We start from the raw sequence: 26899 nt of genomic DNA, 5'->3' as shown, positions 1-26899 counted from the left end.
GAGCAAGAAATAAAGTACAGTATCATAGACGCACATGGCTAAAAATAATGAAATGCGACAGCAAGGTTTCCTCAGAAATAGGATAGCATGACGTCAAGAGAACAGGAAGATGCTGTTCAATATGCGCCAAGTAATAGACGAGTAGGATATGTTTCGGAATATGACAGTGAGTGGAATATAGGCTAGTGATGACTCTCACTGTTGACCGTGTGATGTAAGAGGGTAGTGATGACTCTCACTGTTGACCGTGTGATGTAAGAGGGTAGTGATGACTCTCACTGTTGACGGTGTGATGTAAGAGGCTAGTGATGACTCTCACTGTTGACGGTGTGATGTAAGAGAGTAGTGATGACTCTCACTGTTGACCGTGTGATGTAAGAGGCTAGTGATGACTCTCACTGTTGACCGTGTGATGTAAGAGAGTAGTGATGACTCTCACTGTTGACGGTGTGACGTAAGAGAGTAGTGATGACTCTCACTGTTGACGGTGTGATGTAAGAGGCTAGTGATGACTCTCACTGTTGACCGTGTGATGTAAGAGAGTAGTGATGACTCTCACTGTTGACGGTGGGATGTAAGAGGGTAGTGATGACTCTCACTGTTGACCGTGGGATGTAAGAGAGTAGTGATGACTCTCACTGTTGACGGTGGGATGTAAGAGAGTAGTGATGACTCTCACTGTTGACCGTGGGATGTAAGAGAGTAGTGATGACTCTCACTGTTGACGGTGTGATGTAAGAGGGTAGTGATGACTCTCACTGTTGACGGTGTGACGTAAGAGGCTAGTGATGACTCTCACTGTTGACGGTGGGATGTAAGAGAGTAGTGATGACTCTCACTGTTGACGGTGTGACGTAAGAGGCTAGTGATGACTCTCACTGTTGACGGTGGGATGTAAGAGAGTAGTGATGACTCTCACTGTTGACCGTGTGATGTAAGAGGGTAGTGATGACTCTCACTGTTGACGGTGTGACGTAAGAGGCTAGTGATGACTCTCACTGTTGACCGTGGGATGTAAGAGAGTAGTGATGACTCTCACTGTTGACGGTGGGATGTAAGAGGGTAGTGATGACTCTCACTGTTGACGGTGTGACGTAAGAGGCTAGTGATGACTCTCACTGTTGACCGTGGGATGTAAGAGAGTAGTGATGACTCTCACTGTTGACGGTGGGATGTAAGAGAGTAGTGATGACTCTCACTGTTGACGGTGTGACGTAAGAGGCTAGTGATGACTCTCACTGTTGACGGTGTGACGTAAGAGGCTAGTGATGACTCTCACTGTTGACGGTGGGATGTAAGAGAGTAGTGATGACTCTCACTGTTGACCGTGTGATGTAAGAGGGTAGTGATGACTCTCACTGTTGACGGTGTGACGTAAGAGGCTAGTGATGACTCTCACTGTTGACCGTGGGATGTAAGAGAGTAGTGATGACTCTCACTGTTGACGGTGGGATGTAAGAGAGTAGTGATGACTCTCACTGTTGACGGTGTGACGTAAGAGGGTAGTGATGACTCTCACTGTTGACGGTGGGATGTAAGAGGGTAGTGATGACTCTCACTGTTGACGGTGGGATGTAAGAGAGTAGTGATGACTCTCACTGTTGACGGTGGGATGTAAGAGAGTAGTGATGACTCTCACTGTTGACGGTGGGATGTAAGAGAGTAGTGATGACTCTCACTGTTGACGGTGTGACGTAAGACTGTACTGATGACTCTCACTGTTGACGGTGTGATGTAAGAGAGTAGTGATGACTCTCACTGTTGACGGTGTGACGTAAGACTGTACTGATGACTCTCACTGTTGACGGTGGGATGTAAGAGAGTAGTGATGACTCTCACTGTTGACGGTGTGACGTAAGAGAGTAGTGATGACTCTCACTGTTGACGGTGTGACGTAAGAGGCTAGTGATGACTCTCACTGTTGACGGTGTGATGTAAGAGAGTAGTGATGACTCTCACTGTTGACGGTGTGACGTAAGACTGTACTGATGACTCTCACTGTTGACGGTGTGACGTAAGAGGGTAGTGATGACTCTCACTGTTGACGGTGGGATGTAAGAGAGTAGTGATGACTCTCACTGTTGACGGTGGGATGTAAGAGAGTAGTGATGACTCTCACTGTTGACGGTGTGACGTAAGAGAGTAGTGATGACTCTCACTGTTGACGGTGGGATGTAAGAGAGTAGTGATGACTCTCACTGTTGACGGTGTGACGTAAGAGGCTAGTGATGACTCTCACTGTTGACGGTGTGATGTAAGAGAGTAGTGATGACTCTCACTGTTGACCGTGTGATGTAAGAGGGTAGTGATGACTCTCACTGTTGACCGTGTGATGTAAGAGGGTAGTGATGACTCTCACTGTTGACCGTGTGATGTAAGACTGTACTGATGACTCTCACTGTTGACGGTGGGATGTAAGAGAGTAGTGATGACTCTCACTGTTGACGGTGTGACGTAAGACTGTACTGATGACTCTCACTGTTGACGGTGTGATGTAAGAGAGTAGTGATGACTCTCACTGTTGACGGTGTGACGTAAGACTGTACTGATGACTCTCACTGTTGACGGTGTGATGTAAGAGGCTAGTGATGACTCTCACTGTTGACGGTGTGATGTAAGAGAGTAGTGATGACTCTCACTGTTGACGGTGTGATGTAAGAGAGTAGTGATGACTCTCACTGTTGACGGTGTGACGTAAGACTGTACTGATGACTCTCACTGTTGACGGTGGGATGTAAGAGAGTAGTGATGACTCTCACTGTTGACGGTGTGATGTAAGAGAGTAGTGATGACTCTCACTGTTGACCGTGTGATGTAAGACTGTACTGATGACTCTCACTGTTGACGGTGGGATGTAAGAGAGTAGTGATGACTCTCACTGTTGACGGTGTGATGTAAGAGAGTAGTGATGACTCTCACTGTTGACGGTGTGACGTAAGAGGCTAGTGATGACTCTCACTGTTGACCGTGTGATGTAAGAGGGTAGTGATGACTCTCACTGTTGACCGTGTGATGTAAGACTGTACTGATGACTCTCACTGTTGACGGTGGGATGTAAGAGAGTAGTGATGACTCTCACTGTTGACGGTGTGATGTAAGAGAGTAGTGATGACTCTCACTGTTGACGGTGTGATGTAAGAGGCTAGTGATGACTCTCACTGTTGACGGTGTGACGTAAGAGGGTAGTGATGACTCTCACTGTTGACCGTGGGATGTAAGAGAGTAGTGATGACTCTCACTGTTGACGGTGTGATGTAAGAGAGTAGTGATGACTCTCACTGTTGACGGTGTGACGTAAGACTGTACTGATGACTCTCACTGTTGACGGTGGGATGTAAGAGAGTAGTGATGACTCTCACTGTTGACGGTGGGATGTAAGAGAGTAGTGATGACTCTCACTGTTGACGGTGGGATGTAAGAGAGTAGTGATGACTCTCACTGTTGACGGTGGGATGTAAGACTGTACTGATGACTCTCACTGTTGACGGTGGGATGTAAGAGGCTAGTGATGACTCTCACTGTTGACGGTGGGATGTAAGAGGCTAGTGATGACTCTCACTGTTGACGGTGTGACGTAAGAGGGTGGTGATGACTCTCACTGTTGACGGTGGGATGTAAGAGAGTAGTGATGACTCTCACTGTTGACGGTGTGACGTAAGAGGGTAGTGATGACTCTCACTGTTGACGGTGTGACGTAAGAGGCTAGTGATGACTCTCACTGTTGACGGTGTGATGTAAGAGAGTAGTGATGACTCTCACTGTTGACGGTGTGACGTAAGACTGTACTGATGACTCTCACTGTTGACGGTGGGATGTAAGAGAGTAGTGATGACTCTCACTGTTGACGGTGTGACGTAAGAGAGTAGTGATGACTCTCACTGTTGACGGTGTGACGTAAGAGGCTAGTGATGACTCTCACTGTTGACGGTGTGATGTAAGAGAGTAGTGATGACTCTCACTGTTGACGGTGTGACGTAAGACTGTACTGATGACTCTCACTGTTGACGGTGTGACGTAAGAGGGTACTGATGACTCTCACTGTTGACGGTGGGATGTAAGAGAGTAGTGATGACTCTCACTGTTGACGGTGGGATGTAAGAGAGTAGTGATGACTCTCACTGTTGACGGTGTGACGTAAGAGAGTAGTGATGACTCTCACTGTTGACGGTGGGATGTAAGAGAGTAGTGATGACTCTCACTGTTGACGGTGTGACGTAAGAGGCTAGTGATGACTCTCACTGTTGACGGTGTGATGTAAGAGAGTAGTGATGACTCTCACTGTTGACGGTGTGACGTAAGACTGTACTGATGACTCTCACTGTTGACGGTGGGATGTAAGAGAGTAGTGATGACTCTCACTGTTGACGGTGTGACGTAAGAGAGTAGTGATGACTCTCACTGTTGACGGTGGGATGTAAGAGAGTAGTGATGACTCTCACTGTTGACGGTGTGACGTAAGAGGCTAGTGATGACTCTCACTGTTGACGGTGTGATGTAAGAGAGTAGTGATGACTCTCACTGTTGACGGTGTGACGTAAGAGAGTAGTGATGACTCTCACTGTTGACGGTGGGATGTAAGAGAGTAGTGATGACTCTCACTGTTGACGGTGTGATGTAAGAGAGTAGTGATGACTCTCACTGTTGACGGTGTGACGTAAGAGGCTAGTGATGACTCTCACTGTTGACCGTGTGATGTAAGAGAGTAGTGATGACTCTCACTGTTGACGGTGGGATGTAAGAGAGTAGTGATGACTCTCACTGTTGACGGTGTGACGTAAGACTGTACTGATGACTCTCACTGTTGACGGTGGGATGTAAGAGAGTAGTGATGACTCTCACTGTTGACCGTGTGATGTAAGACTGTACTGATGACTCTCACTGTTGACGGTGGGATGTAAGAGAGTAGTGATGACTCTCACTGTTGACGGTGTGATGTAAGAGAGTAGTGATGACTCTCACTGTTGACCGTGTGATGTAAGACTGTACTGATGACTCTCACTGTTGACGGTGGGATGTAAGAGAGTAGTGATGACTCTCACTGTTGACGGTGTGATGTAAGAGAGTAGTGATGACTCTCACTGTTGACGGTGTGACGTAAGAGGCTAGTGATGACTCTCACTGTTGACCGTGTGATGTAAGAGGGTAGTGATGACTCTCACTGTTGACGGTGGGATGTAAGAGAGTAGTGATGACTCTCACTGTTGACGGTGGGATGTAAGACTGTACTGATGACTCTCACTGTTGACGGTGGGATGTAAGAGAGTAGTGATGACTCTCACTGTTGACGGTGGGATGTAAGAGGGTAGTGATGACTCTCACTGTTGACGGTGTGACGTAAGAGGGTAGTGATGACTCTCACTGTTGACCGTGGGATGTAAGAGAGTAGTGATGACTCTCACTGTTGACGGTGGGATGTAAGAGAGTAGTGATGACTCTCACTGTTGACGGTGTGACGTAAGAGGGTAGTGATGACTCTCACTGTTGACGGTGGGATGTAAGAGGGTAGTGATGACTCTCACTGTTGACGGTGTGACGTAAGAGGGTAGTGATGACTCTCACTGTTGACGGTGGGATGTAAGAGAGTAGTGATGACTCTCACTGTTGACGGTGGGATGTAAGAGGGTAGTGATGACTCTCACTGTTGACGGTGTGACGTAAGAGGGTAGTGATGACTCTCACTGTTGACCGTGGGATGTAAGAGAGTAGTGATGACTCTCACTGTTGACGGTGGGATGTAAGAGAGTAGTGATGACTCTCACTGTTGACCGTGTGATGTAAGAGGCTAGTGATGACTCTCACTGTTGACGGTGTGACGTAAGAGGCTAGTGATGACTCTCACTGTTGACCGTGGGATGTAAGAGAGTAGTGATGACTCTCACTGTTGACGGTGTGATGTAAGAGAGTAGTGATGACTCTCACTGTTGACGGTGTGACGTAAGAGGGTAGTGATGACTCTCACTGTTGACGGTGGGATGTAAGAGGGTAGTGATGACTCTCACTGTTGACGGTGTGACGTAAGAGGGTAGTGATGACTCTCACTGTTGACGGTGTGACGTAAGAGAGTAGTGATGACTCTCACTGTTGACGGTGTGACGTAAGAGAGTAGTGATGACTCTCACTGTTGACGGTGGGATGTAAGACTGTACTGATGACTCTCACTGTTGACGGTGGGATGTAAGAGAGTAGTGATGACTCTCACTGTTGACGGTGTGACGTAAGAGGGTAGTGATGACTCTCACTGTTGACGGTGGGATGTAAGAGGGTAGTGATGACTCTCACTGTTGACGGTGTGACGTAAGAGGGTAGTGATGACTCTCACTGTTGACGGTGGGATGTAAGAGAGTAGTGATGACTCTCACTGTTGACGGTGGGATGTAAGACTGTACTGATGACTCTCACTGTTGACGGTGGGATGTAAGAGAGTAGTGATGACTCTCACTGTTGACGGTGGGATGTAAGACTGTACTGATGACTCTCTCTGTTGACGGTGGGATGTAAGAGAGTAGTGATGACTCTCACTGTTGACGGTGTGACGTAAGACTGTACTGATGACTCTCACTGTTGACCGTGTGATGTAAGAGAGTAGTGATGACTCTCACTGTTGACGGTGTGACGTAAGACTGTACTGATGACTCTCACTGTTGACGGTGGGATGTAAGAGAGTAGTGATGACTCTCACTGTTGACGGTGGGATGTAAGAGAGTAGTGATGACTCTCACTGTTGACGGTGGGATGTAAGAGGCTAGTGATGACTCTCACTGTTGACGGTGGGATGTAAGAGAGTAGTGATGACTCTCACTGTTGACGGTGGGATGTAAGAGGCTAGTGATGACTCTCACTGTTGACCGTGGGATGTAAGAGAGTAGTGATGACTCTCACTGTTGACGGTGTGACGTAAGAGGCTAGTGATGACTCTCACTGTTGACGGTGTGACGTAAGAGAGTAGTGATGACTCTCACTGTTGACCGTGTGATGTAAGAGGGTAGTGATGACTCTCACTGTTGACGGTGGGATGTAAGAGAGTAGTGATGACTCTCACTGTTGACGGTGGGATGTAAGAGAGTAGTGATGACTCTCACTGTTGACCGTGTGATGTAAGAGGGTAGTGATGACTCTCACTGTTGACGGTGGGATGTAAGAGAGTAGTGATGACTCTCACTGTTGACGGTGTGATGTAAGAGAGTAGTGATGACTCTCACTGTTGACGGTGTGATGTAAGAGAGTAGTGATGACTCTCACTGTTGACGGTGTGACGTAAGAGGGTAGTGATGACGGTGAGGTAGTGGTTTAATGTCACACTAACGTATCTTCGGTGAAGCGAAGGGAACGCCTACGAACAAGTGTGTATAAAGATGGTTAAATATGAACATGTTAGTAGAATGATGAAATGAGAGCAACTTGTATACGTAAAAAGAAGGCGTATCAGAAATGGCTCCAAACAAGAAATAAAGTTAGGGGAATAAAATAAGAAATTGTAGCGGAGGAGCCACTCAAAGTACACTGAGAAAACTCACATGCCGAGATAATGCAGTGAGTTCGTGGCTGTGATCTAAGAAGGAACTCTGACAAGGAAGTGTTCTGGAGTGTCGCAATACTTCATACTTATTGGAGCGAGCACATCACCGCACTGTGCGCACTTTAAGTACCTCAACATTCCATGTAAATATAAACAAAACAGAACATTTTTTCTTATCTCCACTTTACAAAGCATAATGATGGACTTGTGGATACATTCGGGATTATTAACTAAGTGTAAAACTAAAGGGAACATATCGTTCAATTCTCAATCGGAAGAAATGTTAGGAACACAAGTGAACATACATTCACTCTCATATTAGCTTCAGTACTTTGTGTTTCTACCTTTTGGTTTTACGACAGCTTACAAGCGCCGGAGAATCGATTCCACTAGGTTTCTGTTGACAACTGGTGAAATTTTACTCAATTCTGTTGGTATGCCAACTTTCAAATCGTCCTTGCTCTTAATGGAATATTTCGTAATCCTTCTATGAAGTCTTCCCCAAAGATGTTCATTGAGGTTAATGTCGAGTGACTGGGGAGATGAGTGCACTATTATAGCGTTATAGCCCCAGTTTCTGGACACGCGACCCCACCTCCATATGTCACCGATGAAAGAAGATTTTTTTCTGGGGGCTTTCATTAGGTTCACACTGAAATAAATTGAACTTACTCTCGTCTGTGAAGAGAATCTTATTCCAATAACTGGAGTCGTTATCTTTGTGCAATTTTGCAAATTCTTGTTGCTTCTTCACATCATCGGTACTAATGTAAGTCTGATCTGTTGTGAATACCCGCACTTTTCAGTGCAATTCAATGTATTATATTGTATTGTCTTTTCTGTGCGATATGAACTACTATCAGATCTACGACTTCTGCGTTGATTCTGTACACTATCTCGTGCCTTATAATTTCTAATAACTGTTTAAACCTTTCACTATGTCACCAACTCTTCGCAATGAAAACCCCTTTGCATGGAGTTCAGTTATAACTTCCTTCTGTGCAGTTGGTATTTCAGTTGTTTTCAAAACCATTTGTGAATAAAACATCCAATTCAGTCACACAGTTGTAATACATAACTCGCATGGTTCCTCTACCTTGCGCAGTTCGTCTCATAGCGCACTGTCAGTAAGGGTCGTCCAAGAAATTACGGAATAACGGTCTGTATGTAGACTTTTGATTCCGACTGTATAACTCAGTCTAGGGCCACTAACTGTTTCTTGCTTCCACCATCGGTTTAATTGCTCCCTCTAGCTGGATGAACTCTAATTATTTCATAAAGGAATGTTTATTTTTGCGGTTGGCAAACCTTAAGTTTTGAGGATTGTTTTGTTTATGTATTGAAGTTGTCAACACTTTAGATGGTTCCTTCTTCAATTGACCTATCAGAAACTTGTAAATATTTTCTCTAGACAATTAAAATTTGGGGCATGTACAGGAATCCAGCCTATCAGTAAAATGATCTTGAAGCTTCCCCTTAGAAATACTATACAAGCTGGGAGCTTTAGGGCCGTATGGTCTGTTATTGTGAGTGCGGCGTGTTCATAGGGACGCGGCTCAGACATGTGCTAGCTCCTGCGGATAGAGTGAGGGGAAGGTTTCCACCTCTTTTATTTAATGTAATTTCTAAATTTGGTGTTTGAAATGTACAGGACTCTGTTCTCTTCCCTACTGGGAAATATGTAATGTTCCCTTTCAACTTGGCATGAGGTGACTAAAGTTTTCAAAAAACCTAAATTTCCTAAAACTTATTTGGCATTAACGTTTCTCATTTAGTAGTGCAGGTGTTTCGCAACCATACCCCTGGTGTTAGTTCCCTGTTGAGCAATAGATAAGCCCACTGTTATAAGACGCAGACTCCTATGTTGTGTAAAAGATCAGAACAAGAGATTTCAGATTTTCTATTTCTCAAATTTTAAAATAGAAAAAAGAAAGGAAAGAAATAAAATTTCAAAATGTGTTGTGGTAAGTTCTGTGAGCCTTGCCAGTTGGTATAATTCGTACCAATGATATCCATGAACAGGGTCTTGTTTAAAGGCAGTGACACCGCGAGTGTTAGAGGAGGGGCGGTATTTGCAATGAAGTGGACCGTCTCCGGTTTCTCAAGGATGACCAGAACGACCACCACCACCGCGGAACCCAGGCATCTAAAGAACTATCGTCCTCAGTCTTCGTGTGCTTTTGTTTCCTGCAAGGCAGCCAATCGGCAAGCTGAATCTTGTCCTGTCTTCTGAACCTTTCTCGAACGGATTGGGACCTGTTGGTCGTTACAGCTTGTGTTGCTGCCGGGAAAGGACTCCAAGATACCGTCCTGCGCAAGGAATACTGTAGCGTCGGCCAGTCTCAGCTCCACATCCGAATAATCAAAAGGCAAGGGCGGTGCGCGGTATTGTTGCAGTATTGCACAACTCCGAATAATGTTACACTTCATTTGTCGTCTTTTATTCCTATTTTTCAGTTTAATAAATGCAACATGTACTCTAAAACGTGTTAAAATCGACTATCCTTGGTCGTTCGATGTACTAATGCTTCGTAACGGGCCAATAAACTCTGCCGTTTTCGACTCAAACTCAGGGGGTTGACTTTCCTACGCCAACTCCCAAACGCACACCGCGCCGCTATTTATTTTCAGCAGGGACGAGCCTACGCCTGTATACAGTGCATAGCATGTCCGCCTCCGTAGCGTAACGGTTAGCACTATTAGCTGCCGTCCTCGGGGGCCCGGGTTCGATTCCCGGTACTGCCAGAAATTTAAGAATGGCAGAAGGGCTGGTATGTGGTGAAAATGGTACATGCAGCTCACCTCCAATGGGGGTGTGCCTAAAAAGAGCTGCACCTCCTCGGGGCGAGGACACGAGTTCACTTCAGTGCATAGCATAAGGTAGCAAGCCCGCTAATATTGGTCCTGGGGAGTTGCACGACACCAGGAAGTCCCCTATCGAAAAACGATTCCAAATGTCCCCATTAGATTGCACAACTCTGCAGAGATTACTTCATCCCTGCTTTCTCTCCTCTCGCAACGCTAATTTCTTTCCCACGCCAGTAGGGTAAGCCGTACCGCACCACCCACAATATTACCAACACTGGTATTTCATCGGCAAACATAACCATTCTTTTATCCCCAAATTTGTTTTTGACGATATACTTTCGGAGGAAACGTTTTCTCTTCAGCATAACTTCATGTTATACTTTGGTGTGCCGTAAAAGAAGCATTGTGCCAACATGGAGTTGTTCGTGTTACTGTAGACGTTATGTTCTCATTTACTGTATCACGACGTGTAGGTCTTAGTGCGTTTTGAGGTGATTGAGTGTTTTGATTCCAGATAGGATTTCTGTGCAGTATTATAACTGATGGATTCTGGATTGTGAATATGAAAGCTGCCGGTGTTTGTGTAGTTTAATTTCACTATTTGTTGGTGCCGTTTCACGGCATACATACATAGAGGAGAGTCGTATAATATGGAATACCATTTACTTTTGGCAGTATAACTTCTTACCGAAATCAGTTATGAAATATAAATAAATATGGTTTGAAAATTCAAATAATTAGCCAAGATTCTCTACATTTTTAAATTGTAAATTGTTAATGTCTTCACGTCAAAATTATTTCTTTCAAAAAGTTGCACTTGGTGGGTAATACGGAATAGTCGGCTAATATGGAATAGTAGGGTAAATAATATGTAAATTAAAATACAGCTTCAATAAATTCTTTCAGTTATATTTAAGGAACGTTCTTACAGGTGACGTACAGAAATTTTAAAAAATCGAAAGAATAAAATTGGTAATTAACTTAAATGATAATCTGTATACACTAATTATTCAGAGTTTTCTTTTTACAGTCACTTGTTCATTCAGTGACAAACGTCACAGATGCAGAAACTGCGATCTATAGGTAGTTACATGTTACAATATACCAGAATTAATGCAATTAATTTTAATTAATTTTAAACGTCATTTTACTTTGAAACTAAAACAGTATTCCATATATCCCGACACACCATGTTTGAATTAAAGTATTCGTCATGCCATAAACTTTGCACAACAAGGAAGTTACACTGGTGTAGCAATATAAGCAACTCTTGTACAATATGTAACATTGGATTTCCCAGGACTAAACTCAGTTTTGCTAATTAATAAAAGCTTTAAAAGAATTACCTGTAAAAGCTTTTCAAATATGAAAAACAAATATTCTTGCTCCACGCACTAACCTCACTCACGAGCATGTCGAAACTGAATACAAAGCATCATGAGAACATTTACCGTAATTCGACGAGTTTCCACCTGAGAGGAGTATCTTACAGGTAAGATATTGTGGTATTCCATATTGGCCGACTATTCCATATTACCCGATTCCCCTCTACATTAGATACATTAACATTATAGACCGTTATGCCTTTCAGCGTTCAGTGTGCAAGCCTCTTTGAATTGACAAAACGTCGCCACAATCCTCCATTTGCAACTAGTGCTGTGGCCTCATTTAGTTCTATACCTCTTATCTTTAAATCCTTAGAGACCGAGCTCGATAGCTGCAGTCGCTTAAGTGCGGCCAGTATCCAGTATTCGGGAGATAGTAAGTTCGAACCCCACTGTCGGCAGCCCTGAAAATGGTTTTCCGTGGTTTCTCATTTTCACACCAGGCAAATGCTGGGGTTGTACCTTAATTAAGGCCACGGCCACTTCCTTCCCACTCCTAGCCTTTCCCTGTCCCATCGTCGCCATAAGACCTCTCTGTGTCGGTGCGACGTAAAGCAACTAGCAAAAAAATCTTTAGAAACTGAGTCTAACCATCGTCGCCTTGGTTTCCCTCTACTCCTCTTACCGCCCATAAGAGTGTCCATTATTCTCCTAGGTAACCTATCCTCCTCCGTTCGTCTCACAAGACCCCACCACCGAAGCCGGTTTATGCGTACAGCTTCATCAATTGAGTTCATTCCAAACTTAGCATTTATCTCCTCGTTCGAGTACCCTCCTGCCATCGATCCCACCTGTTTGTACCAGCAATAATCCTTGCTATATTCTTGTCTGTTACTTTTAACTTATGAATAAGATATGCTAAGTCTAAGTCTTTCGCTCCCGTAAAGCAAAATTGGTCTGAAAACAGACCGATGTAAAGATAATTTCGTCCGGGAGCTGACTTCCTTCTTAGTGAATACTGCTGATCGCAACTGCGAGCTCACCGCATTACCTTTACTACACCTTGATTCAATCTCACTTACTATATTAGGCCCTACCATCCTAGGAGTATACACAACCTAAATACTTGAAATTATTTATCTACTTGTTCGAGGTTTGTATCACCAATCTGGCATTCAGTTCTGTTGAATTTCTTACTTACTGACATCAATTTAGTCATCGAGAGGCTAATTTTCATACCATACTCCTTGCACCTATTTTCAAGTTCCAAAATATTAGACTGCAGGCTTTCGGCACAGTCTGCCATTAAGACCAAGTCGTCAGCATAGGCCAGACTGCTTACTACATTTCCACCAAACTGAATCCCTCCCTGCCATTTTATTTCTTTCAGCATATGATCCATGTAAACTATGAACGGCAAAGGAGAAAGATTACAGCCTTGTCTAGCCCCTGTAAGTACCCTGAACCAAGAACTCAACCTATGCCTTTTATTGATTTTAATAATCTACTCTTAATTCCATAGTCCCGCAGTATGGCGAACATCTTTTTCCTCGGTACCCTGTCATATGCTTTCTCTAGATCTACGAAACATAAACACAACTGTCTATTCCTCTCGTAACATTTTTTCAATTACCTGGCGCATACTGAAAATCTGATCCTGACAGCTCCTCTGTGATCTGGTTTTCATCCAACTTCCTCTCAACCACTGATCGCACCCTCCCTTCCCTCTAAGGAAAGCTGTTTTTGTGAGAATATGTCAGAAGGTTTATTATTAATCTGGTTTAGAAATAAATTCCATTGGATGCTTCTAGTCGTTTCTTTTCATTCTCCTTTTGCTTAATTCGGCTTTTAATTTCTTCTTCAGGTTCCAAACCCCATATTGAAGTGGGAAGAAATATTTTTCAGATCTAATTAAGTCCATGACATGATCGTTTATTCTTTCGGAACCACCAAACCACGGATTAAACAAGAGTCAACATCACATGACCACAACATTCTGCAGCGTATATTCAACAAGATTAAAGAGTAAAACATATACGAGCTTTACAATATACCATGTGCACATGTTTTTTTGCTAGTTGTTTTACGTCGCACCGACACAGAGAGGTCTTACGGCGACGATGGGACAGCAAAGGGCTGAGAGTGGGAAGGAAGCGGCCGTAGGTACAGCTCCAGCATTTGCCTGGTGTGAAAATGGATAACCACCTACAGGACTGCCGACAGTGGGGTTCGAACCTACTCTCTCCCGAATACTGCATACTGGCCGCACTTAAGCTCGGTACTATGTGTACAAAACGGAGTCATAATCATTTTGAAAGGATTTTCTATTTGAGTGCTACATCATTTTATTTAACGTTCATCTTTGTTTTCAATATTGTCTGTGTTTGCCTGATTTGACTCTTTGGCTGATGATGGCACGAAACTAGTACCTTGTGTGATTAATTCACACTAATAAATGTCATTGTATTGAATAGGTGGACGCCTAATAATTCCAATTATTATACAGTAACCAGCACCATGAATCATCTCACGGCATTACCCTCAAATGTGTGGGTGTATTAGTATTTTGTTGTAATTGAATGTTTAGTTTGAAATATTAACTTTTCAAGGCGTGATCTCATGTGTAGTGGAGTGTGAGGGTAAATAATGTACAAGTTAGAGATTTTTTCCAGCTTTCTGATAAGGAGAAACTTACCGTAAAGACACCCGGAAGACCATTACCGGACTTAAATATTGTGCAAAATATTAATACTGGCAATCGACAGTTTAAGAGGGTGTTTAAAAATGATATTTATACAAGTAGTGATTGGTTACGAAGCTAAAAATACGTTACTCTGCTTCTCGTACTTGTTATTTGGTGGAGAACCTGCGTACGAGTTACGGGCATAAACCACTTAAGTACCAAAATAAAGAAACATGAATCTTCAGCTGTTCACATTCAAGACTGTTTAAGACTGACACTTTTTGGAACTGTCAATGTAGCTGCACAACTCGAAGAAGTTAGGTATAGCAGATATACGATGAATATTTTAATACACCGTGTTCGTTTGTGCGCTGGCCTTAAGGGGGCACGATGAAAATTAATCATCATCAAACCCAGGTATTTTCACAGGATTAATTAATTGGATGCCGTGCTGAAAGGCCATTTGGAAAAGGCAACTGTTTTCAAAAGAACATCCAAAACGATTCAAAATGAGCTTTTGCAAAATTATGATGGAGGTATTTCAAGAAGAAATATCAAAGCAAATAAGGGAATCAGAAAGCAGATGGCTGTTACGTAGTAAGCTGCGTCTTTCTTGGAAGAACAGAGTAAATGAAACTCCCAGACGTCCGTTCCTCTGGTGGGGTGCAAGTGTGTTTTAGCTTCACCAGAGAACTTCCTCTTGTACTGTTCTAAGTTCCCCGAAGGTATCTTACTGACAGTGTGTTCAGTGTATACGTTTTGGGACAAACTGAAACTACGCCAGGAACTATCTTCAATCTATTTAGCAAAAGAATTGTTTATACAGTAATAACCAACAACCTAGAGAGGACGTTCATCCCTATGACGTCTGTCGAAGCAGAAAGATGTTTTCCTACTTTTAACAGAATAAAATTTCTCTTAAGGAACTCTCTGGCCCAGAAAAGATTGTCGGCCTTGGCAATGCTTTCTCTACAAAGAGATCTAGTGATGTAAATCGCAGACTTTAATCAACGCGTGACTGACAAGTTTGCATCAATGAAAAACAGGATGGCAAATTCTCAATTCAAGTGAGGTAAGAATAAGTAGTTATACTGTATAATTAGCCACTTATTCCCTGTGTTTTAATTGCTGGACATACTACAATTTTAATAGGAATGCAGTTCATTGCTTCTGGCGCAACACCCAGTACGATGAGGTCTGCTTTATTCTTCTGTCCTCGTTCTATAGGTAGTTCCTTGTTCTGCTTCTGGCGCAACACCCAGTACGATGAGGTCTGCTTTATTCTTCTGTCCTCGTTCTATAGGTACTTCCTTTTTGTTGACTTTTTCTCCCAAAGGTACCAGAAATATCTGCTCTGTCTATTTTTATCAATATGTCCAAAAAATAGCAATCTCCTTTTTCCGTATTGTTTCTGTTATATTTTCTATGCCCTTATTACTTCTTAATTTCCATTGTTCTGTTGTTTTCATTGACTTAAGTACTACTGTATTCTAGTGCCTTATTCTAAGATTTCCATCTTGTGTAACTTTCCCTCTCCAGCAGATTTCTAAACCATTTTCTTCGATTATTTCTGCGAGGTATTTTAATTTAATTACTTTAGTTCATCGACCAATGTGTGTTATCAAAAATTTTGGAGCGTTTTTTATATTTGTAATAAATTTTGGTTTTTCTACGGAGATTCTCAAACCTGATTTGTTGGCTGTTTCTTCCAAGAGATTGATTTGTGTTGATGCATCTGTTAGGCTTCCTGAAAGTATAGCAATTAAATGTGCAAATGCCAGGCAAATAATTTCAACGCCTTTGTTTATTTTCTCCCCGAAGTTATTGGCGAAATGTTGTGTTCTCTTAATTTTTCATTCCAAGTTCTTACTATTTTCTCTAGGATACAGGAGAACAGAATTGCCTTTCAATTGTATTTATCTTGATAGGTTTTGATATTTCCGCCATATTATGAGAATTATTACTAGAGACGGGAATTATGGAATGTGTCTTCTACCCGCAAGACGGTTCTACAGTGACCTAGCAGAACCCCTCCCCAGTACAACTGTAGCGCGGCCAGACTATACTTGCGCCTTGTTCTAACCACTTCGTGCCTAGAATTCCCTATCCACTCTGCACTAGGGCAGTAATGTTACCAATATGCCCATCATCTTCTCATTTAAAAGAAAGACAGCGAATGACTAATTCTTCTTGACGCATTTATCCAGATCTCGAATGTTTATCATCTTGGTGATTTGAGTTGTTCTGAGCTGTACTTTACGTACGGTAAATGTACCGAACTGGAGCTTGACACTCCCTACAGCTCCCACATGAGCGGTTACATTTAATTAATCATTTTCGTGTAATCTGCTAAATGTGAAATAATGGAAGGACATCAGTAAGAACTCGGGTTTCATATATTTAGAAAGTAAAGCAAGGTCATCTCCGTACAAGCCATGAAGGCCCCTGGAGGGGTGGAAGGTAACCTCGACACTTGAGTGGTCAGGAATTAACCTGCTACTCACTTTTGGTGTAGGTTGAGTCAACCTCAGGGCCATGTGTACCCCCGGAACTGGAATTATCGTTTCATAAATTTCACGACTTCCAGGTCCTTCTGGGTGACAGCTGTATCACAGCCAGTAGACCTCCTAGTTTCAAAATGGCCGCAAAGAATTCTGGGAGAGTGACCAGACCTTGCCTGATGCAATTGCCGGCGCGGATCCAGCAGCAATTAAATAGTTAAAGAGAGCGTCCGCGTCTGGTGTGGAATCCCCAACCCCTTGTGCTCGCTTCCCCGCCTAACCACTGCACGGAGATCACACGTTATTGGCATTTTCCTGTTTGCCCTGGGTTATAAAGGTTACTTGAAGGTGGTTATAAGCATATCACCGACGATGGCGTGTTTTATGCCAGGGCTGATAAATCGGTTTGAAAGCTGCTAACGCTAACCACTACACCACAAGGTTTATTTATTTATTTAGTTTAGCAGTGGTGAAGTTAGGGCTCTCTTACACGTAATGTACTATTCTAAGCTAAATAACAAATTTCGAGAACGTTTAATGAAGAAAAAAGCAAAACTCAACAAATGAAAAGAAATTTCGAACAAAAAAGTAAAAAAAAAAAGAAAGAGAAAATGTCATAATGAAAAAGTAACATACAGACTGAACAATATGAGTGATGCATAAACAGAACACAATACAAGTACCACAATAAACAGTGATCTATGTAAATGAGTTAAAAGCTAAATATTATGAACATTTACTGCTGCACGGCTGAAAGCAACGGCAAACTACAGCCGTAACTAACTCCCGACGACATACAGCTCTCACTGTATGATGATGGCTTACTCCCAGGTAAAATATTCCGGAGATAAAATAGTCCCCCATTCGGATCTCTGGCTGAGGACTACATAAGATCATGCGAGTCGGTTGTTAGAAGTTTGAATCGTTGTGGTAGCTTAGAGGATGCGGCACACCACCAACAGCACTAGAATACACATGGCCCCGTAACTCCTAGCATCTCGCGTGACACTTGTGGATGGTGGGAAAGGAGAGGGATGGTAGTGACCGTCGTACATCGTTTGAAAATGGGAAACCATGGGAAACCATTTTACGGGTGCCGACGGTGAGGCTCGATCCACCTTCTCCCGAAAGCAGGAGCATGTGAGATTTTCGAAACAGACAATCACGATTCTTTCGTTTGGATTCCACATGAAACTATTGGTCCCGTGACTATTCAATTTTTATGGTCGAGACTCCAAAACAACGGCTAATACGGCTCGAGATTGAATGTAGATCACAATTCAAATAGGTCTGTTTTCTGCAAATGCTGCCGAAAACTGTTTAAACAATCTGAAAGTTTTGTTAAGACTCACTAACAGTGAAGACGCCACTCTACCTAAGATGAATGGAGACGACACAAACTCGCAACCCTTGAGCCACCGATTTAATCAATTCCCCGACCGGGAATCAAACCCAGTTAGCCATGGCGCCGGACATTAATTTAATTTAATTATGACGTGTGATTGGAGTTTTCCAATTTCACCACTTATTTTTATACACTCTGGTCGTCCCTTCGTCCCCTGGGTTCAAATCTGGTGCTGGATAAAGCGAAGGGCGGACAGGCTTTCACCGGGATGTCCAACTCTTCAGAGGTGGGGGGGGGGGACAATCCTCCCCAACCGGTACGTCAGACTTCCTCATCTGACGCAGTAGTAGAGTGTCCGAGATCACGAGGTAGTCGATTTCTCTTCTGCAGCTGTCATCCACCTGACTGACAGGAGGCGGCACACCAACACTTGCAAGGCTTGCGGCCATGGCCTTAATTAAGGTAGGCCTACAGTGAAAATGGGAAAAGACGAAAAACCATCTGCAGGGCTGCCAACCTACCATCTTTCGTAGAAAATTGTTTTATTTGCAATAAATGTTCCATTGCTTGTATTAAGTACCTCCATTGTGTACTGCGCTGCAGAGAAAGTGGTTAAGCCTTGCGGTTCACTATAACAATCACATGAAATGTCGAAATCCATGGAATGAAAGGAAAATTAAATTGGATTTTCTAAGTGGTCTGGCCTGTCATGAACATATACCACGTATATTTCCACATTTTTGTAAACCTTGGAGAAGAGAGCTGATTGTGTACAAAGGCGAAGAATATTGTTTCTGTCGTGCTTGCTTGCCCCCGTTCAAGATCCTCATGGATTGTTTCCATATACGGAATCCGTAAACATCAAGAGGCTGGACGCCCTTCAACTCTTACCATGGTCCGGCTAAATGGTTAGCGTGCTGGGTTCGATTCCCGGCAGGAATTGGTTAATTCCCCTGGCACAAGACGACGCAGGACACACGCTATGAGCTACATTTTTTAACCAGTCATGAAATATAATTTTGTCTAATTTCGCGGACAACGACGTAGAGATTTGAGGCTTAGAACAACCTCTGCAACTGTGAGTGATTGGGCCTCGGCTAATACAATCGTGTAATGTCCTACCACCATAGAATGCATAAGGCCCCTATTCAGCATAGCAGGTGAGACTGCCTGGGAGAGGTAGTGGTCATCCTTCCCAGTTGTATCCCCCGACCCAAAGTCCCACGCTCCAGTACACTGCACCGAGCTCGATAGCTGCAGTCGCTTAAGTGCGGCCAGTATCCAGTATTCGGGAGATAGTAGGTTCGAACCCCACTGGCGGCAGCCCTGAAAATGGTTTTCCGTGGTTTCCCACTTTCACACCAGGCAAATGCTGGGGCTGTGCCTTAATTAAGGCCACTGCCGCTTCCTTCCCACTCCCAGCCCTTTCCTGTCCCATCGTCACCGTAAGACCTATCTGTGTCGGTGCGACGTAAAACAACTAGCAAAAAAAAAAAAAAAAACACCAGTACACTGGCCTTCAGGCGGTAGAGGTGGGAGGGCAAAGGTAAATGGAAGTACTAGCAACTGGCAACTGTCAAGTGAAATAATAAATTATAATTAATACATTATTACAATATGTCAGGTTCAGAGGGTGACGGGACGTCTCGTGGTCTGGATGTTTGTGCCAACACTTCACACTTCTGTTTACCGTCCAAAGTTCCTTTTTCCTCTCCCGCCTCAAGGGCAGTGTTCTGGAGCGTGAGACTTTGGGTCGGGGGATACAACTGTGGAGGAGGATAAGTATCTCGCCCAGGCGGCCTCACCTGCTATGCTGAACAGGGGCCTTGCGGGGGGATGGGAAGATTGGAAGGGATAGACAAGGAAGAAGAAAGGATGCGGAAGTGCCCTTAAGTTAGGTACCATCCCGGCATTTGCCTGGCGGAGAAGTGGGAAACGCGGAAAACCACTTCAAAGATGGCTGAGGAGGGAATCGAAACTCCCTCTACCCAGTTGACCTCCCGAGAGTGAGTGGACCCGTTCCAGCCCTTGTACCACTCTTCAAATTTCCTGGCAGAGCCAGGAATCGAACCCGGGCCTCCGGGAGTGGCAGCTAATCGTACTAATCACTACACCTCAGAGGAGGACATTATTATTATTATTATTATTATTATTATTATTATTATTATTATTATTATTATTATTATTATTATTATAGAGCTCTGTCTCTGACATTCTCCAACCATTATTTCGCCCTGTGGGTTGGGGCGGTAGAATAGCATCCAAGGTATCCCCTGCCTGTTCTCTTCCTCGTTACTGCCACCACCAGCTTTGCTACATGTTTTCAGCCCTTATTGATTTCTATTGACCATTTACATATGTAAAAGAACCACCATCACTAAGTGTTGCCAACTCCAGCGATCCGGAGTTGTTTTGAAGTCATTTAGCGACACGACCAGCTTATGACTTGATAAAGTGAACATTATTCGATTGCCTCGTCCATTCGAATCGAGTTGTTGATCGAAGGGAAAAGTAATCGAATAAGGGATTATCCCATCGCATGCGACCACATCACTTACTAGAAAATAACAATTACAATTTTATTTTTAAAAAAAATTACACGTAAAAATATTTTTGTGAGAAGTAACGGTCCGCTGTAATTAGCTGCCACCGACGAAGGCCCGGATTCGATTCCCGGCTCTGCCACGAAATTTGAAAAGTAATACGAGGGCTGAAACCGGGTCCAGTCAGCCTCGGGAGGTCAACTTAGCAGAGGGACGTTCGAATACCTCCTCATCCTTCCTCGAAGTGGTTTTCCGTGGTTCCCCACTTCTCCTCGTGGCTAATGGTACCTAACTTAAGGCCACGGCCGCGCCCTTTCTTATCCATCGTCGCCTGTCTGTGTCGGTGCGACGTAAAGCTGGTTGTAAACTGGCGAAAAAGGCAGAAATAAGAAGTGACGACCCATGGACAACAGAGGATCAGAAAGCTCAGAAAAGTAGTGAAATTCCTTTTGACTTTGGTGTCTTTCTGTAAAGTAAGGGTCATGTTGTGATCAGCCGAGAGTGTATGAGTCCGGTGGACATTGATCAAATTTGTTCTATGTAATGTTCCGCAGGACGTTTTAAGCAATAACCAATCACTTCCCTTCAAAGAATTACAGGTTTACATCATGATCCGCCGGTCCACCGCTATACAAGAGCCGCCATCAGGGAGCTGTTCAGTTGTAATCAGGTAGACATCCCCTGTCCTGGCCGACAATAGAACCCGGGACCTCAGGGAAAGTGTTTTCATTTCACATTTGAAGGGGAAGGTGACGCCAGAAGATTCGTGCCTATACGAGGAACTGTCGCCTTAGTGCAGCCACTCTCCGTGTCCCGAATACAGAGGCGTGCACTTTACTCTGTAACCACTGTGGATGTGTGACCCTTCTTTACAATGGATCCAATGAAATTTTCTAATCCGCACGACACTCGTTCATGCTATAGTCATTATTCTAGCTGGCTTACTGTAAACTGCAGGTAAGTGAATTACTTGTGAAACAATAGTCATTAAGTCCACTTCTTATTTATGTTGCCACTTGTCTGAGCAGCAGAGACTCGTAACAGAACTCCTGCCGAACTTCGCGGAGTCTGAAAAGCGTAAAAGTAGGCAGAGGGATGTAAATATTAGTTGCACTGCAGATGACATGGAATATTTTAACCACTTACGAGCATTATATTGTACAAAATATAGGTACATCTGGCTGATAATATCTAGACGCGTCACCCCGAGCTTTAAACAGGAGGAACTGGTGGAGGAACATAGTTTCTCACATGGGCTACCTTCCAGACCGGCCTTCTCAATTTTCTCTGTGTTAAACAGGTTACAAGATGTGTACTTCTAGCTATAATACCCAACGCCCGCGTTATCTCCCATGAGGGACGCCGAAAATGCCCGGACGCTAATTTGGGACAGCACGATGTAGACACGTGATAACGCTTACTTACATTTGAGATTCAATTGTGTGTAATATAAGGAAAAGCTATGTGTTGACATGGGACGGAGATAAGAGACTACTGACTGTTGCTAGGAGCTAAGAAACGGGTTCTAAAGTGGTCTCTGCTTGACTATCAGGGCAAAGCGAAATCACGACAGTACATAGTACTGGCATATTGCCGTTAAGATCATCAGCAATTAAGAAAGTCGCTTTCTCCTAAATCGTTATTGATACGTAGAGAGTCCTACTCAATGTGTGTGCACACCGCTACCAAATCCTCCCTGTATATTAGAATTTGCTTTACGTCGCACCGACACAGACAGGTCTGAAGGAATCGCCCGTGGCCCTGATTAGGGTACAGCTCCAGCATTTGCCTGGTGTGAAAATGTGAAAGCACAGGAAACCATCTTCAGGGCTGCCGACGGTGTATATTACACTCCTCCTAAGTCCATGCTCAGCAACTAGTGTGGAATGAATACTGCCAGAAATGTTATTTTCTGTTTCCTGTAAAATCGATATTTCGCAAAGTAAGGTATATTTTTCTCCCAAAATTTTCCCTATAAAGTAATACCGTTTTCAATTAAGGTAGATATAGGCCTTTTTTATTTCTTGTACCAAAAATAATACGTTTATTTGAAAATACATCATAATATCGTAAAGATCTGCATTCATGTTAGAGAATAAGGTTTTTAGACGAATGTTTGCATTAATTTGGGTTCTAAATCAGTAAAACAGTAACAGGAAATTATGTCCATGTAAAAGTTGATATTACTTCATGAAAAGTTTGGGAAGTGCATTAGCATTACTTGATGTACTATAGTTCAGCAGAGGTCGTGTCGCTAACACACACAGCCGTGCGTGCAGCTCCATTCAGTCTTCTCCTTTACAAACAAAAAGTAACTTTGCTACTTGGAAAATAATGCATAACGATCAAGAACAAATGCTAACGAGGGAGAAAATGGACCCTCTCCGCTCACACGTGGTTGTCCCCGAGGAAGTCCGCGGTTTGTCATTATTTATTATATGTTCCGAGGTACTGAAGATATCTAGGTCATCGGCCGAGCTACTTTTGGAGAAACGTTATATTGTAAAACTGCTATCTGGCAATAAATTATTTCGGCTTATTTCCTTACAGCCAACAACAAGCGTGCCATTTAGGTTAAACATTGGCCAACTATTTCTCCTGTAATATGGACTTAGTCAGCACAGTAAGGATGACTCCGGCTATGAGCACCAGGTGCTGCCTCTGCTGACTCATACACATGGTCCAGTCATCGTGCATTACTCACTAGAGAAAGCAACAACTACTCACAGAGCCTTCGAACCCTCAACGTGGTTTTCCGTGGTTTCCCATTTTCACACCAGGCAAATGCTGGGGCTGTACTTTAAGGTGACGGCTGCTCCCTTCCTGATTGAGAGCTCAGTGACCTCCTACTTTATTGTACGGTCAAAACTCCATGTCTGTGGCCTTAGATCTTCAGAGCCCCGGTATCGATTCTCGGCAGCATCGAGGGATTTTAATATTCAACTATTAACACCCTTGGCTCAGGGACTGGGTATTTGGTTCTCCCCAACATTCCACCCCGGTCTGTCTTACATGATAGACATAGGCATAGGGAACCATTATTATTATTATTATTATTATTATTATTATTATTATTATTATTATTATTATTATTATTATTATTATTATTATTTAAACGTCCGCCTCCAGATAGCGTAGGTTCGATTCCGGACCTCCCCCAGCATGCAACACGATCGTCTAGCACAGTAAGACGACAGAAGCCACGTATCCACCTCACAGGCTAACAAGACTTTGTAACTTGGAGTGAAGTGAAATCCTTCATATGTGTGTAAAACAAAAGGCAATAAAAGTAACTTAAGTGAATATAATAGCTGATGTGAGTGGTGCTGTTTCCACATCTTACTTCGATATATGTTCATCCTCTCTATTCCTGGTCTCAAACATGCTTGCCAGAACGTTGGGAGACAGAGCTGCCCCTAAACCTTTAGGGCCTCAAAGAAGGAAAAAGGAATAATTATTACCTTAATTTAAAGATTTCATTTTATACGTCACCGTATCGTTCATCCCTTGTCAAACTGAACTCAACCTTATGGAGTCTGAGACCTATCCCATTATTTAGAAAGGCCTTGAGCATAGAGTCGACCAGCGATTGGCTCCAGCGTTACCGAGGCTCAGGGTTTCTGCTGTTAAGAAATAGGAAATCTATTATCGTGGATCAGACAAGTGATCTTCACGTCCTCCCTTGATCAACTCTTGTTATTTTACCGACCCCGACGGTATTACTGTAGGTGTCGAGGCCTTCACGCCTTCATGGTTCTTGTCTTTCTTTGACTGATACCTTCATTTTCGGAAGTGTCGGGCCCCTTGCATTTTTTCCTGATTAGTGTTAATAGAGAATGATTGCACAATCATCACCATCACCACTACATCAGGTTTGTTATTTATAGGACGAGGAATTATCATTCATCAAGGAAATGTTCGATGAATTTCCAAGTTCGTTGAAAATGTTTAAGAAAAAGCTCGGAAAAGAATTGATAGGGAATCTGCTACCAGGGTAACAGTCCTAAATGTAGCGAGAATTATCGCTGCTACAAATGGCAGGAGGGTACTCGGAATGAGGATATAAACTGGCCGGGTGGTGGGTCATGTGAGGCGAATGGAAGAAGAGAAGTTACCTAGTAGAATAATGGACTCGGTTATATTGGTTAAGAGAAGTAGAGGGAAATCAAGCGGTAAACGACGCCACAGAGGCTTGCAGACAGGACGCTGAAAGGCATGAATCCGCAAAAGAAGCAGCAGCTTGGAATGTTTGTAGAGCGAGCTGACGTCTGACTCATCGTCACCTGGGTACACTTCTCGACTGCACAGTGCCGTCAGTTCAGCCTCCAGCGCACTACACGATGGGACAGTTCTTGTTCGGTAAGTCATTGTTTGGTGAACATGTCTTCCTCTTTGTCTTATTTATTAAGCCTCTGATGTGATTATTTTTACCACCCGCACAATTGCTCAACGTGTTATCGGAGTCTCCAACGTACCGTCTCAGTTATTATTATTATTATTATTATTATTATTATTATTATTATTATTATTATTATTATTATTATTCACCAAATGTAATATCAGTTGATCTGAAGACTGAAGAATATTCGTCATACTTCACGGAACATCATATCCTGGACTACCAGCGCTGCTCAGCTGGGTGAAGCAAGGAAGCCCCGGGGGTGTACCCACCATCTCCAAATCGCTCGCTTGAATCATATCTTAGGGAGATTTAATTTACGTATTGAGCCCCATGTCCGCCTCTGTGGTGTAGTGGTTAGCGTGATTAGCTGCCACCCCCGGAGGCCCGGGTTCGATTCCCGGCTCTGCCACGAAATTTGAAAAGTGGTACGAGGGCTGGAACGGGGTCCACTCAGCCTCGGGAGGTCAACTGAGTAGAGGTGGGTTCGATTCCCACCTCAGCCATCCTGGAAGTGGTTTTCCGTGGTTTCCCACTTCTCCTCCAGGCGAATGCCGGGATGGTACCTAACTTAAGGCCACGGCCGCTTCCTTCCCTCTTCCTTGCCTATCCCTTCCAATCTTCCCATCCCTCCACAAGGCCCCTGTTCAGCATAGCAGGTGAGGCCGCCTGGGCGAAGTACTGGTCATACTCCCCAGTTGTATCCCCCGACCAAGAGTCTGAAGCTCCAGGACACTGTCCTTGAGGCGGTAGATGTGGGATCCCTCGCTAAGCCCGAGGGAAAAACCGAACCTGGAGGGTAAACAGATGATGATGATGATGATGATGATTGAGCCCCATCCGAGCTTCTCTATCTTCGTGCTGCAACTGTCCCAATTCTCTGTTGTATGGTTCTCCAGGAAAGGAAACTAGAGCAGTCCACGTTGATGGTATTTCCAAGCGCCTCAATCCTCTGCGTTTCCTTATAATTAATTTCCTTTTAATACTTGATATCGTTTTCAGTTTCGACTTAGCAGTGGCGACTCCTGGCTTTTTAGTACTAGCTACTCGTTTATTAAAACTGAAGCGACAATTTGCTGATGACAACGCAGTGAAGTATTCATAGAGATTAGCCACTTATCCCCGATATTTCCGTATACTTTGTTCTGCGAAACTGAATGAGACTGGATAACGATCCCTTTCTTCTTGGAAGACCGGGCGAGTTGGCCGTGCGGTTAGGAGCGCGCGGCTCTGAACTTGCATCCGGGAGATAGTGGGTTCGAACCCCAATGTCGGCAGCCCTGAACATAGTTTCCCGTGGTTGCCCATTTTCACACCAGGAAAATGTTGGGACTATACCTTAATGAAGGCTCTTCCATCGTGTCGGTGTGACGTAAAAACAAATCGTTAGTTAATTGTACAAAGCGTTACCTCGAGCGTTTGCCGACCCTTGAGACTTCCCAATCTGTCGAAAGATAAAGTATACGACATAGATGAGGTGCCTGTTTGTTTTGCCTCAAACTATCTAAGAAGACAACATGTTTCATTCCAGAAATAACATAGTCACGTTCCATTAAATCACACTTTAAAAAAATGAAAAACAAGTTTAAGAAGACGTTTGATGGCCTGCAGGTTGTGTAGTGAACAGACGCTACCAGTACTCTGATAAGAAGCTATCCCTTGAGATGATAACCCTACAACGAGGTCATAGATGTCCGCAGTCAGCTCCGCGATAACATACATTTCGTTCATGCCGCAACACTGTACAGCTGCTTCCCACTAGGTGTAAGCCCAAATCTC

General features: G+C 43.6%; 1 protein-coding gene across 6 annotated transcripts in view; it reads left to right on the top strand.

Annotated features, from left to right (window-relative positions):
* Hnf4 (Hepatocyte nuclear factor 4) overlaps positions 1 to 26899 on the top strand; it is an 832843-nt gene that overhangs the window by 370480 nt on the left and 435464 nt on the right. The window contains exon 1 of one of the 6 annotated variants that reach the window (XM_067140297.2): positions 25020 to 25080. The exons of the other annotated variants lie outside the window; for them this stretch is intronic. Within the exon in view, the coding sequence (XP_066996398.1) occupies positions 25062 to 25080 (19 nt within the window). The 5' untranslated portion in view covers positions 25020 to 25061. Of the gene's footprint in view, positions 1 to 25019; positions 25081 to 26899 lie in introns of those variants that run through there. 6 annotated transcript variants of the gene reach the window in all.

This window comes from Anabrus simplex, chromosome 2 (genome assembly GCF_040414725.1).
Source record: "Anabrus simplex isolate iqAnaSimp1 chromosome 2, ASM4041472v1, whole genome shotgun sequence".
Taxonomy (NCBI): Eukaryota; Metazoa; Arthropoda; class Insecta; order Orthoptera; family Tettigoniidae; genus Anabrus; species Anabrus simplex.
The sequence above is the reverse complement of the archived record's forward strand: the minus strand, read 5'-3'. Positions and strand labels throughout refer to the sequence as shown.